The sequence below is a fragment of the Pseudopodoces humilis genome, chromosome 17 (assembly GCF_049639895.1).
Source record: "Pseudopodoces humilis isolate 2021_Gansu_Grassland_sample_001 chromosome 17, ASM4963989v1, whole genome shotgun sequence".
NCBI classification, from domain to species: Eukaryota; Metazoa; Chordata; class Aves; order Passeriformes; family Paridae; genus Pseudopodoces; species Pseudopodoces humilis.
In genome coordinates this window covers 10,016,721-10,029,324 of record NC_142216.1, presented here as the reverse complement: position 1 = coordinate 10,029,324, position 12,604 = coordinate 10,016,721, and the positions used below count along the sequence as shown (strand labels likewise).

General features: G+C 44.2%; 1 protein-coding gene across 5 annotated transcripts in view; it reads right to left on the bottom strand.

Annotated features, from left to right (window-relative positions):
• Positions 1-11,876, bottom strand: part of FSTL4 (follistatin like 4) — a 205,468-nt gene extending 193,592 nt beyond the window's left edge. For 3 of the 5 annotated variants that reach the window (XM_005523495.3, XM_088063734.1, XM_088063735.1), the window contains exons 1-2: positions 11,789-11,876; positions 7,246-7,381 (exon numbers count right to left, since the gene is read on the bottom strand). In XM_005523495.3, the coding sequence (XP_005523552.1) occupies positions 7,246-7,374 (129 nt within the window). In that variant the 5' untranslated portion in view covers positions 7,375-7,381; positions 11,789-11,876. Of the gene's footprint in view, positions 1-7,245; positions 7,382-9,953; positions 10,067-11,603; positions 11,673-11,788 lie in introns of those variants that run through there. The other 2 variants (XM_088063733.1, XM_088063732.1) reach the window with 2 other exon arrangements.
• Positions 11,877-12,604: the final 728 nt, after the last annotated feature.

Sequence of the window (12,604 nt, the reverse complement as noted above, 5' to 3'; positions counted from 1 at the left end):
TTCAGGATCAGCCTAACTGCTGTACAATTTATAAATATACAGTCCTAACTCATTTAGCAAATTAATAAAGAAGTGGCTGTTCCTATTAATAGATTACCATGCCATGAATTCTTTTCCTCCCTTCAGAGCCTTCTCCTCCTTATCTCCAGTGAAGGGTCACACAATGAAGATAGATTTAGATTAGATACCAGGAATAAATTCCTCCCTGTGAGGGTGGAGGCCCTGGCACAGGTTACCCAGAGAAGCTGTGGCTGCCCCATCCCTGGATGTGTCCAAGACCAGGCTGGAAGGGCTCGGAGCAACCTGGGATAGTGGAAGGCATCCCTGCCCATGGCAGGTGGGGTGGAATTAGATGATTTTTGACCCAAACCATTCTATGAAATGACACTGAGTACAGGACTGGTGTGACAGTGTGCACAGGGACTGGAACATCAGCACAGTATATGACTAATACATTGCTTAATACTAATACAGTATATATATGACTAATACACTGCTTAATTTGACAATCAGGATTTTCAGTTTATAGCCATGAATACAGAATATTTTTTAAAAACCCATGTTAATCAGGCAGAGAACATCAACATCCACCTTTTTTACTTTTTTTTTTAATCAGGCATGATAAAAAATAGATCACATGCTACTGTTTGGAGAAAGCTATCAGTAACAGACACTGGCCATTTAGACTTCTGCTGTCTGGTATGAACACTGAGGGGAACTCTGATGTCTCACATCACAGTATCATCTGCTCATCCATACGGTAGCTAACTGAGATAATTGCTGCATCTCTGATTTTACTCACTACTATTTCCGGACTCCAGATGAGAAACCTGGGTGAAGCTCCATAAATCTCCACATTGTGATGGGGAAGCTCACAGGACAGCTGTTCTTAGAAATCCCAAATTTGTGGATGTACCCTTGCTAATCTAAAAAACCGAATTCCCCTGCTTGGTGGTCCAAAGTACTTCATGTAGAACTACCTTCCTTTAAACACTAATGCTACAGTCTTTGTTTCAAAGGAAAAATATGTCACATTTGGAAAAAAAACTTGCTCAACGTTTAGTCTTTTAAGGCTGAGTGGCTTCTGAACAGAATATCAGAAAAGTTTAACCCTCTGCCACATCATAGCCAAGTTAAGATTGCCTTGATTCCTTTTATTTTTGCAGCATCATTTACTCTGGTCTTATTCTCTTCCAAATAATACCAGCATTTCCCTATCTCAGTATGATTTTTCACAGTTGTTCAACTGTGACATGAGAAAAACTAACTGAAATTTGATTCCTGCAGTCAGTGTGCACCACAGCTCAGCACAGAGCCAGGCATCACAACCCCACATCCCTCTGCTCTTCGGAGATAGTACTGGAGTACCCAAAATTCAAGCTCATTAACATCTAATGTACCACAAACTGTTCCCATGCAGCAGCAGGGGGGCTGTTCTCCTGGCTGGAAGGTGACAGTCCCCAGGAAACTGGGCAGTGCAGGACCACCACGAGGTACCACACACTGCATCCTACCAGAAGGTCAGAAAAACAAAGAAAAATGGATTTTTGTTCTGTAAGGGACTGCAAACAAGTGGGTTTCATCTTCAAATTGTGCTTTTGATGCACCTTGACAATCCCTGACACTCACTATTGAGCCATAACCACTTATGTAAACCAAAATTCTTCTAATTTCCTGCTGTTATTCAAGTGTATGTCGCTCTGTTAGGACCGGCTGGGTAGAGACGACACAGACTCTCATGGAGTCAGAACAGGAGAATTCCTCTAGTTTATTGCTTCAGGCTTGTCTTATAGACTGATTCGTGGAAAGTACAGAAAGGAAACTCTTATTGGTTAGCAAACCACTACATCACCATTATTGGTCAGTGGTACACAGCACTCTCTGACTTTCTCTTGCAAAGAAAACAAGGGACAGACAAACAGCACCTGCAAGGGCTGTTTTCTGTCTCTGAGGATTGTTTTCAAATCCTCCCATGAATTTCTCAGGCTAGCTCTCAGGCAGGACTGAGCTATGTAGCCTGTAATAGCTACAGGCACTCAGGTTCAGATTTAGCATCCATAAGTGTACACTACCTACCTTGCTCCAACTTTCACATTTTCTAGTGCTTCAAGCACAAGAGCATGCATTTATTACATCATACAAATTACAGCATTTATTAAGCCCTCTGAGTACAGACAAGAAAGTGGAGGGGAAGGTTTGGGATGCAGAGGAAGGACCTCAACACACCTAATATAAATATTATAAAAACATTCCACAGCATTTTGAGCCACAGATGCTCTGGTAACCAGCACTCAGAGCAGCAGCTTCTCATCTCCACAGGGATAATATACCTGTTAAGATTTAGGATGCTCTACAAAAAAGCAATTACTGCTTGTTAGAGATACCACATAAACACAGGTAACAAGGGGTGAATTATCACTGCATACCAAAGTGATACAAAAATGAACTTTAGTCCTGTCTCCCTGTACTTTCATTAATGCTTAAAATAGGAGCAGGCTGTAGCACAGTATAGATTTAAATTCAAAACTGATTCTTTTCTTCCTTCCTCCAAACTGAAAAGCAGGAAGAACCCTCACATGGTAGACAATATTTATTACTACTACTACTACTATATTACTACTATTAACAGTTAAAATAAATACTAGGATATTAGATCTTCAACTGTGTATAAAATTTATACACTGTGCCTGTTTTATTCCAAGCTCATCCTCTGAAATTATGTTTCTATTTAAATTGGAAGCAAAAAGGTTTTAACAAAAACCTTTGATATTTTTTACATTGCTTCCAAAAACTTTTCTAGTCCATCAGATCAGGAAACATGACTTTGCTGGGGTAAGGAGCCCAAAATCACCGCTATGAGTCCTTTGCTGCCCAGAATAACTTACTGTGGTCTTCAGATGCAGCATTAAGTGATGCAACATTTAAGAATCTGAATATAACTAGAAATTTCAGCAATAATTGATACTCTTAGACAAGCACAGTTGAGGTTTGTGAGTAGACTCCAGATAAAAGCTTTATTCTGGGCAGGAGGGCACTGAAGGGCTGGTCTGATCCAGGTGTTTGCCATATGTTTATACTTGGGAGATTTTAAGCAGTTCAGGTGCCATAGAATCACAGAACCACAGAATGGTTTGAATTCAAAGGGACTATAATGATAATTCAATTGCAACTCCCTGCCATGGGCAGGAACACCTTCCACTAGACCATGCACAGAGCCCCATCCAACTTGGCCTTGAACACTTCCAGGAACAGGAATCTACACTCTCCTTCAAGTAATAATTAATGAACAAAAACAATGATAGCAAACAGAGCCAATACCTGCCAAATGCCAGCAATAAGAAAGTTATGTTGCCTTGAAAAATGAACACATGGAGCATCACCTGTGAGCTCTGTGCAGAGAAGCTTCCCCAGGGACACAGTTCTCCTCACAAGAGCATGGGGGGCTGTGCACAAGTTCCTGACACTTCTTAAGTAGGAGGATAAGTAGCAAAAAAAGCACGACATGAAAGCCAAATTAAAGCAATTAACTATTTCTAGAAAACCACAGAGCAGTTATGGCTCTTTAGCTCTGAGCAGACCACAGAACACCTGCTAGCCTTTACTGTCACTGCTCAGGAGCTTGGTGACATCCTAATACTTAACAATGCAGCACAAAACAACTCTCCATGTACCACAACACAGGACTATTCTCCACTTTCACACTATCAAGTTATGACAATATTATTCAAGCCACCAGCAGTGCCCCAGGAAACATAACACAGAATTTGTGTTAGAGGAGCTCTGCTCCTGGAAGGGCTGATGAAGACCTGCAGCACTGCTCTGCTCATTTTAGGTTCAGAAAAGGAGATGCAAAGTCTGCCCCAAGAACCATGGCAAAACCAGACTGGCTTCAGCATGCACAGGAAAGCAGCCTCTCACAGAGAAAGCAGGGAATGGGAGAAGGAGGCTCTCAAATTTCAGTATTTAAGATGCTTTGCAAAATATCCCAGGAGGCTGAAAGAATCAGCCTGAGCTACTAGTGAGGATTACCCAGTAGAGACTGAGCAGACTAGCACCACTGGCTTTCCATCAGAACCTCTTGGCCAAGATCTCCTTCAAACCCAAAGTCCAGGGTTATTTCAGATCCAGATTGTTTGTCTCTTTCCTACTCATACAAGAAATTCCCTTCATTACCACTGGCAGTTACTCAGAAAGCAGCATCTTTTGAGAATTCCTTTCTAGAAGAGGTGACCCCAGATCACATTACCTGGTGTATCATGGACCACCCACAGCCCTTCTGAGCCAGCACAGAGCTGCCCATGAATTGCACTCACCTCTGGAACATCCAACTTGAACATGCAATCAGACTTGCTGAAGGCAGAGGCAAAAACTTGTCCAAAAACAACACCCCAGAGCGGTAAGCTCTATATATCTGATATTTTGGCTGAATAGGATTTAGTCCCATGATGGTACAACCCTGAGAAACTTCACCCAAGTCCACATGCAATTCCCAGAAGCTTCAAGAGCTTTCCAGCAATCCCTGGAACCAGCCTATGAGAAGTTTCACACAACACACTAGTAGACTCCAAAATTAATACAAACCAGAAATGCTGCAGCTTTCCAGTCAAACACTAATGCTGTCATTTTTTAAATCAAGTTTTCATTTTAGCTCTTTCATTGAAACTGGAATTTCATACTGCATATACATATTTATTAACTATTCTAATCAGGACTAAAAACATTCCAGAAAACAAACCTGCTCTCAGGAACACCCCATAAATTTGAGGGGTGAAAGGCTGTGCATCAAGAAAAACACACACCATCGTTATATTAGAGGGTTGATTTCTGATCTGAAAGCCTGTAGTCTTATTTTCTTAAATAAATTCAAAGCACAGCTACAATAATTCTACCATATACCATGAAGAAATTGATTTAGCAATCTGAACATAAATTAAGCAATGTTTTTGATTCAGTAAATTTGTTCCTATGTAGATCAGAACAAGTATTAGTGAAGGTCAGTGACCCATACCCACATATTTGAGGAGGTTCACAGAATTTTCAGTCAGAGCACACTTCAAAATTGCTTGACCTGTAAATTAATATTTTACTCATTTTCAAAGGGTTTTAGTAACTTGCTAGGAGCATTTCTAGTTGTGATTCAATATTTTTAAATACATGTTAATGGATATATGTATTAATCAAACCATAAAATTTGGAACCTAACAAACCTCTCACAGATAAGGAGTTGCAAATTGAACAAAGCCCTATAACGTTAGAAAAGGATTTCAGGTGGCTTTTATTATTAGGATGGTATTACAGATAAGCTATTTTCTGCAAGAGAAAGTAACTGCTGTTTACTCTGAAAAGGTGATTATCTCAGTTTCACTGACCTACCTGAAAGCTACACTCAGAGCTTTCAGATTCATTTTGATGTTTGGTGCCACACTATAAACACTATTTCTTGTGAAAACAAGCTTTCTGTACAGATATTTTTTCAAAAATCTGAATTATGACTTACATTTCTTGAATCAATTTTAACTGCAATCTTTGTACATTCATAATTTTAATATTCACACTTGTTCAGTCCTGTGCAAACCTAAGCAAATACATTTTTAGCTGAGATCCACCTCAAGCAAGATCAAGTAATTGGTACAATAATATTATGGTCTTCAGAGAAAGATCAAATGAATTAGTGTCTTTCAAATAATATAATAATTCTATGATTTATGTTAAAGTAAGTAGAGTAACAAATTCAATTCCTCAGAGCAACTTTTAAAAAATCAAAATTAATGTGCATTAGTGAAAAATGGCATTTTTTTAACTGCACAAGAATGCAAATTATTTAATAATTTTTAATAAAAAAGCAAAATTGATCAGACATCCTGCAAGAACAGGTTTAACAAACTGCCAGTGTACTACCTGACCTATGCAGCAGCAAAATAACAGTGGAGGTGTGGAAGGGAACTGTTTTTGTTCACTTTTACAGAACAGAGGTTGAATACCTGAAGGACAAAGTGCACCTGAAACAGACCTCAGAGCAGTAGAACATCCAACACCACTGAAATTACTTTTGAGCCCTGCTAAGCAGCAAAAAGCACTTTTTAAATTGGCTTAAACTATAATGCAGACAACTGGGTATTTGTAGATGGAATGTGATTGGGAGAAATGGGATCCTCCAACTACAACCAAATCCTGAGGTTTAAATAGATCCAACTGCAACATGACTCCATCAAGGGTTAGCATTAGCCTGGCAATGACTGATGTGTCTGCCAGCACAGAAACGTTCAAGGCAATGGCAGATGAAAAACAGCCAAGTGTCCTTTCCCTGTCTTCCTGCACCATCGCCCACTTTCAGACATTTGAGCAACCATTGAGTGAACATACAGGAATTAAATAACTAAAATTGTGTCAGCATTCATTCATCATTTACAGCTCAACAAAGTCACAGTTCTAGATTTTTGTGGCTTTATTCACCTGTCTTAGCCTCAGACTTGTGAAAATCTGAATTTACATCTGTGCCACAGGCAGTGCTGAGGTCTGGTTCAGAAATCCAGTGTCCCACTGAGACAGCCTGCTCCAAACACTGCTGAGACAGGGAGTGCTCCATTCACATCCCTGTGACAGCAGCCAACACTTAACCTTCAGCACTGGAAACAGGCTCAGCTGCTTCTCCACTCCCAGAGCCCTGGGCTGAGCATTGAGGTGGTACTGCTGTCCCACCAAGATGGGCACTGGGGTTGAAGGAGATCACTGCTCACTGCAATCACTGTTCCCTGCTCCCTTTCCTATTCCTCTGTGCTTCAGAAAGGTGTCACATCAGTAAGTCTGGAGGGGAACACTTCGGGCAGTAATTGTGCTGATTCTCTCAGGACCAGCTATGGGTCATATGGGTCAGTTTTCCTTCAAAAGAGCTTTTTTTTTTTTTTTAGGCTTCACCTAAATGTGCACTGACCCAAATGAAGGGCCAGGACAGTTTGCTTGTTAAATTTAGCGTCACTGGTGTCAGCAGCCCCAGGAGACAGCACGCTGTAAAGTCTTTGGGGCAAACACAGCATCTCCACAGCAGCCAGATGCACAATTTCACTTCTAGATGGTATCAATATACCAAATAAGTCTAAGAGTTTGTTTCACTGACCTCCTCAGGAGGTGTTTAATACAAATATACATGGATAAGCCCACGCTTGTTTTCTCTTTGCAGTATAGAGAGCCTGAACACAGCCCAAGAACAGAAACCCAAGAGCTGTAGCTGCAGCTGGTGTACAGTACCTCTTGATGCAACCTCCCCACATCCGAATACAGGCTTCTGCTCTGGTCCACATCCATCCATGCCCTTGTGACCAGAGGGAAAACCCCCAGCAACACTAGGAAGCGCCTAAAGCTCCTTGCTGTCATCATTTCAAGCCTGTTAAAAAAAAAAAATAATAAATAGAACAGTTATAGAACACTCATCTTACAACAAAAGCCAGGTTCAGTAACAGAGGCTTCAGCTGACGGTGTCCATCCACAGTCTATGCCTACAGATCCCTACAGTCTCCAGTGTACTGGCAATGAATTCCTATATTGTAGCAGTTTTATCACAAAACTGTCTTCTTCTGGACATGCCTGTTGCCACACAGCACCTGCAGAAACAGTCCTGGGATTTCTGCAACTACTGTGGCCAAAAGCAAACCACATCAAAACATGGTCTTGTGGTACTGCAGAAACCAAAGGGTGAATTTTATCCCTTCTCCAGAGCCCCCAGCAGCACAGAGTCACTCACAGTCAGGGACTCACACCTGCAGCCTCAGCAGATTTTCAGGAAAATGCCAGACACAGACCTTTGCTTCTCTGACTACTGGAGGCTCCCAGCAATGTGACAGAAAATATCATTATTCCCCTCTGACTCAGAGGGGGACATCGCCTTGAGCAGATACAGCCACTGCCAACCCCCTTGGCTACAATCAGGTGTGTAGAGTGAGCCAGGGCTGACAGGTGACTCCAGCACACAGGGACATTCATCCTCCTGATGAGGACACCTGCCCAGACGATCACCAAACACATCCAAACTGGAAAGACACAAAACAAATCCTATGCTGAAGTGGGCTGACATGTTTCTCCAACCATGATGGAGTTGAGTCCTACCTGGGGCTGTGATTCCTGAACTCATGTTCTTCTGTCCCAAGCAGAGACATTTCCAATCCCTCCCACACTCAACTCCACTCAAGAGCAGCACAATTTCCCTGGCAAAAGCCTACCACAGCCCCACATAATCTGTGGGGAACTGGATGCATGCACTTTGAGCAGTGGTTCTTGTGTAGTTTTTTAATGAATTTGGAAAGAACACCAATGCAGTTAATCAAAGTGGCATCAGATGAATTCTTGTGTTTCACACATTACAACCCTGAACTGGTGCCCTGGAAGCTAAACCAGAAGCTGTACTTCCTCTGGACTTAAAATAACACAAGATTGTGTTACTACCTTCTACAATTAAAATACCAAAGGAACATTCAGCCCTGGAACCATTTCTGATATGGCTGAGGAAGGCTTAAACAGACCTGTTAATGAAGCATAATGACCCTTAATGAAATTATGGCATTTCTATAGGAAGAAGGACAGACTAATGCCTGGCTTGAGCCATACACATCAACAAGGAGGGCCACCTGCTAATGGCAAAACTCAGCCAAGCTGAATTAACTCACCATGACACACCTTGTCTTGACAAGACTCATTTTACAGTCTTTTCATGCCATGTATTTGCTACAGGGTATATCCAAGCCTTAGTGCATCACTCCTAATTTTGGAGCCATGACCATTTACACCAGCAGTGACATTCTCAGGTATCTCATTTGCCCAAAGACACCCCATCACTAAATTGAGCATAGCATACAGCACCCACAGAACTCAGCAACGCCTTTTCTTGGCACTAATGTAAACACACTGGAGAGCATTCAGGATGAAATCAAAATTTATTAGGCTTTCTAAATTCCAATTATGAACCTCAGATGTAATGTAACTGGGGCTACAAATAAATGTTTAATAAACCAAAGTCACTACATCAATAAGAGACAAGTGCATTGTTACTTTATGAATTGCTCTTGCACAGCAACATTATTTCTCACAGGGTTTTGTTATTTTTTTTTCTTTAATAGAGGTGTTTTGTGTGCTCAGTTGATGCCATCACAGTAAATAACATCACAGTTCTAGAGACCTCTGAATCATATTCTGCTTGAAATTACAATCCCAAAGCATGACAGGGAAATCACTAATTTAATGTGTATTTAGTAAACAACTCACAGAAAGCATGAAGGAAGATAGCTGGATTAGGATCTGTAACACTGATGAAATTGAAAGGGCAGACTGTACTTGACAGCAACTCTGGTTGCTTTATAAACAGAATTTCTAGAACATCTTCTGTCAGTTCAGAAATCACTTATTTTTATTTCATGCTAACAGCACACTAATTGCTCTCAGTCACAACAAGAGAAGGACACTTCTATATCTTAATAAGCCTAATCTTGCATCATAATAGCCGAAACCAAGCAATAAATATGTACCATAAATACCAACTGAGAGCTTACTCTGGAGTCACACAACATTTTCATGTCACTTGGCATCCTAAACCACAGCTCAGCACCGCTGTACCCTGAGCTGAAGGGAAGGCTCCTTGCAGAACCCGGTCTGCAGCTATTACATACAATACAGCTACCAGATTGCAGGTTAAAAGTTCCCTGAAGTCAACAAAACAGCTGAAATTGATTGAATAGATCCAGACCACCACTCAGATCAGTTTTACTATTAATTTCCTTTCCTCACTCCAGGGAGGGACAGAGCTGCTGGATTTGAGCTCGTATGGACATCGCTGTCCAGAGAAATCAAAGCTTCAAAACGAAATGTCTGCATAAAACAGACACAACATAAAAGCAGTTGTACTCAAAGAAAGAATAAATATTGGTCTTTGTGATAAAGAATACACTATGCAAAGCTAAAAAGTTTACCTGAAGGTTGTGGTTTCCTCCTCTGACCTAGAGCAGCCTTCCAGCTTTCCTTGCAGCTGGCACTGCTCTAGCGAGCATCACTCCAGAAGTACAGCAGCACCAGGCTATGCACTGTTATCTGAAGCAGCTCAAACAAGATGGCAACAGCAAAACACCCATCCCAAGGCCAAATGGGTCTGGGCAGGCACCAACACACAGGGAGAGCCTCAAATTTAAAGTAAATGGGTGCAATGTCTCCAGTGGAAGAACGGCAAGCACATGCTAACCAAAAAAAAGCACAGGTTTTAGGGTACAGGTTTGGGAGCTACTCAAGCAAAAAGGGTCACCTTGAAAAACAACAGGGACTATGCATCTTGGCATTTGAGTGGAGAACAGCACAAACTGTTTAAAGCATTTCTGCAACATGCAACAATCAGATCTTGCAGTGATCCCACAACTTTTTCCTCCGCAACACAAAAGCTTTAAGAATTTGATTATGGTGACTGTAATGAGATTAAAGAATTTTTCAAAAGCAGTTATAGGTTTTGCTTCAGGGCTATTTAAATTGCAGCTTATTTGAGAAACTAGTAGTTTGCAATAGCTTTCACTAATTTCCAACAAGCTTCACATCAGAAAGAGGCTGAACTTAATTACCTGAAGTTCTGACTGTTGCTATAGCAAGAAGAAAGCATTTGGACATAACTATTACCTCTATTCAAACTGATGCTATTAAAACCAGATAAGCATCTGGTCCTTAGTTCCTGCTATCAACCTTCCCAATTGCTCCACCCTTATCTAAACAGCATTTCTATTGCCGGCAAAATAATTTTGAGATCAGAAATTTCTTGTTAAGTGCTACAAAACTAACCTACAAAAATTAAGTGGAAAAGCCAATTGTTTCGGCAAGACATAATGAAACCGAATAATTATTTCTGTCAGCTGTCTGCAGTTAATACTTAAAGTTTGGGTGCATTAAGAACTCATGGGAATCAGCTTTTATGCTTAAGTACAAACCGGACTTTTCATTTGAGCAAAACCTACGCAAAAATATTTCATTTAATTAAATGTAATTTATTAAATTTGATTAGATTCCCTTTCATTGAAATTCTCCAAGACACTTCAACGTTCTAGAATAAATCTGGGGAGCGTCAATCCAACAGGAATGCGGGACTACCAGGAAACTCCTGAACCTCGCAGAGATTTCGCCTCGGTTTTCGAAGCTGTACCCACGACACGTTCCAAAACAGCTTCACTCCGAGGTGACACGCCATCCCTCCCGTGACCCTCCGCTGGGCAGCGAGCGGCCAGCCCCGGCCCGGGGAGTATTCCCAGCATTTCAGGGACCTGGGGAAGCCGGCTGAGGCTGCCGCCGCCAGCCCCGGGCCGGTTCCGGGCGCGGGGGGCTCAGCCCGCCCCGGCCCGCGGCACCACCCAGCGGCCACGCCGGGACCCACCGGCCCCACGCGGGACCCGCGCCCGCCGAGGGCGGCCTGCAGGGCGAGCGCTGCGGCACCGCGACCCCGGGCGGCAGCCGCGTCCGCCCCATCCCACCCCACGGGCGGCATGTCCACGGTGCGGGACGCGAGGTAAGGAGGAGGAGGAGGAGGAGGAGGTCCCCCGCTCGCAGCCCGTCCCGCCCCGCCGCCTCCCGGCCCCGCGGCGGGCACACACCTGTTACCTCCCCCGGCCCCGCGGGCGCGGAGCGAGCGCTCGGCGGGGCGCGGCGGGCGGCGGCACCCGGAGACTGCCCGGCGCTCCCGCGGAGCGTACAGAGGAGGGAAGCGAGGGTGCCACAAGCGGTCGAGGATGAGGACGCGGCCCCGTGCGGAAGCCCGCGGCGCGGGGGCGGCACTCACCTGGGGAGAAGCCGGGCAGCGGGGGCTGCGGGCGGAGCGCGGCGGGGCCGGCGCGGGCAGTGCGAGGCGCGGGCCGGCCCGGCCCTATTTCTGCTCTCCGGGCCGGAGCCGCCTTACGTCAGCGCTGCATTTGTATATTCCGCCCAATCCCGGCACCTGTGCGGGCGGCGGGACCGCCCCGGGGCTGGGGGGGCCCCCTCGGGGCGCTGCGGGCCGGCGGAACCGCGGCTCTCCCGGAGCGTCCCGGAGCGGGGCCGGGAGCGCGCTGTCCTCGGGGGGCTGGTGCTGCTTCGGGGTGCGGCAGCGGAGCCCCTCGTTCTGACCGCCCCCAGCAGCCACGTGCTTGGGAGAGCTGATGCGGGGCAGAGCGTTCCCGGGCCGCCTGGAGCCGGGCTCCACCGGGCCGCCCAGCCCTCATCGTGTGGCCGTCAGACGGGGCTGACACCGTGGGACACCGCATTGTCTGCCGTGGGACGCCGTGACCCGCCGGAGCAGGCACTGCACGGCACTGGGCTGTTCTGGAGGTGTGCCTTCTATGCCTGCCTAGCAGTGTTTATAAAGAGAGGCAAACATTAAAATTCATTCACCCTCCTCTTCCTCTTCATCTCGTTTCCAAAAAATAACAACCAAAAAAACCTGCAAACAAAACAATAACCCAAAACAATATATAATATAATAATTGCTTATCTTGTTTTTAACAGGGATGTTTGCACGAGCAGGAGGCATGGCAGGAGTACAGAACCGGACTATGTGGGGTATTTGTTCCAAAAGCTGCAAGGAAGTTTAGCAAAGGTGATGAAGCACTAAGAATTAGCA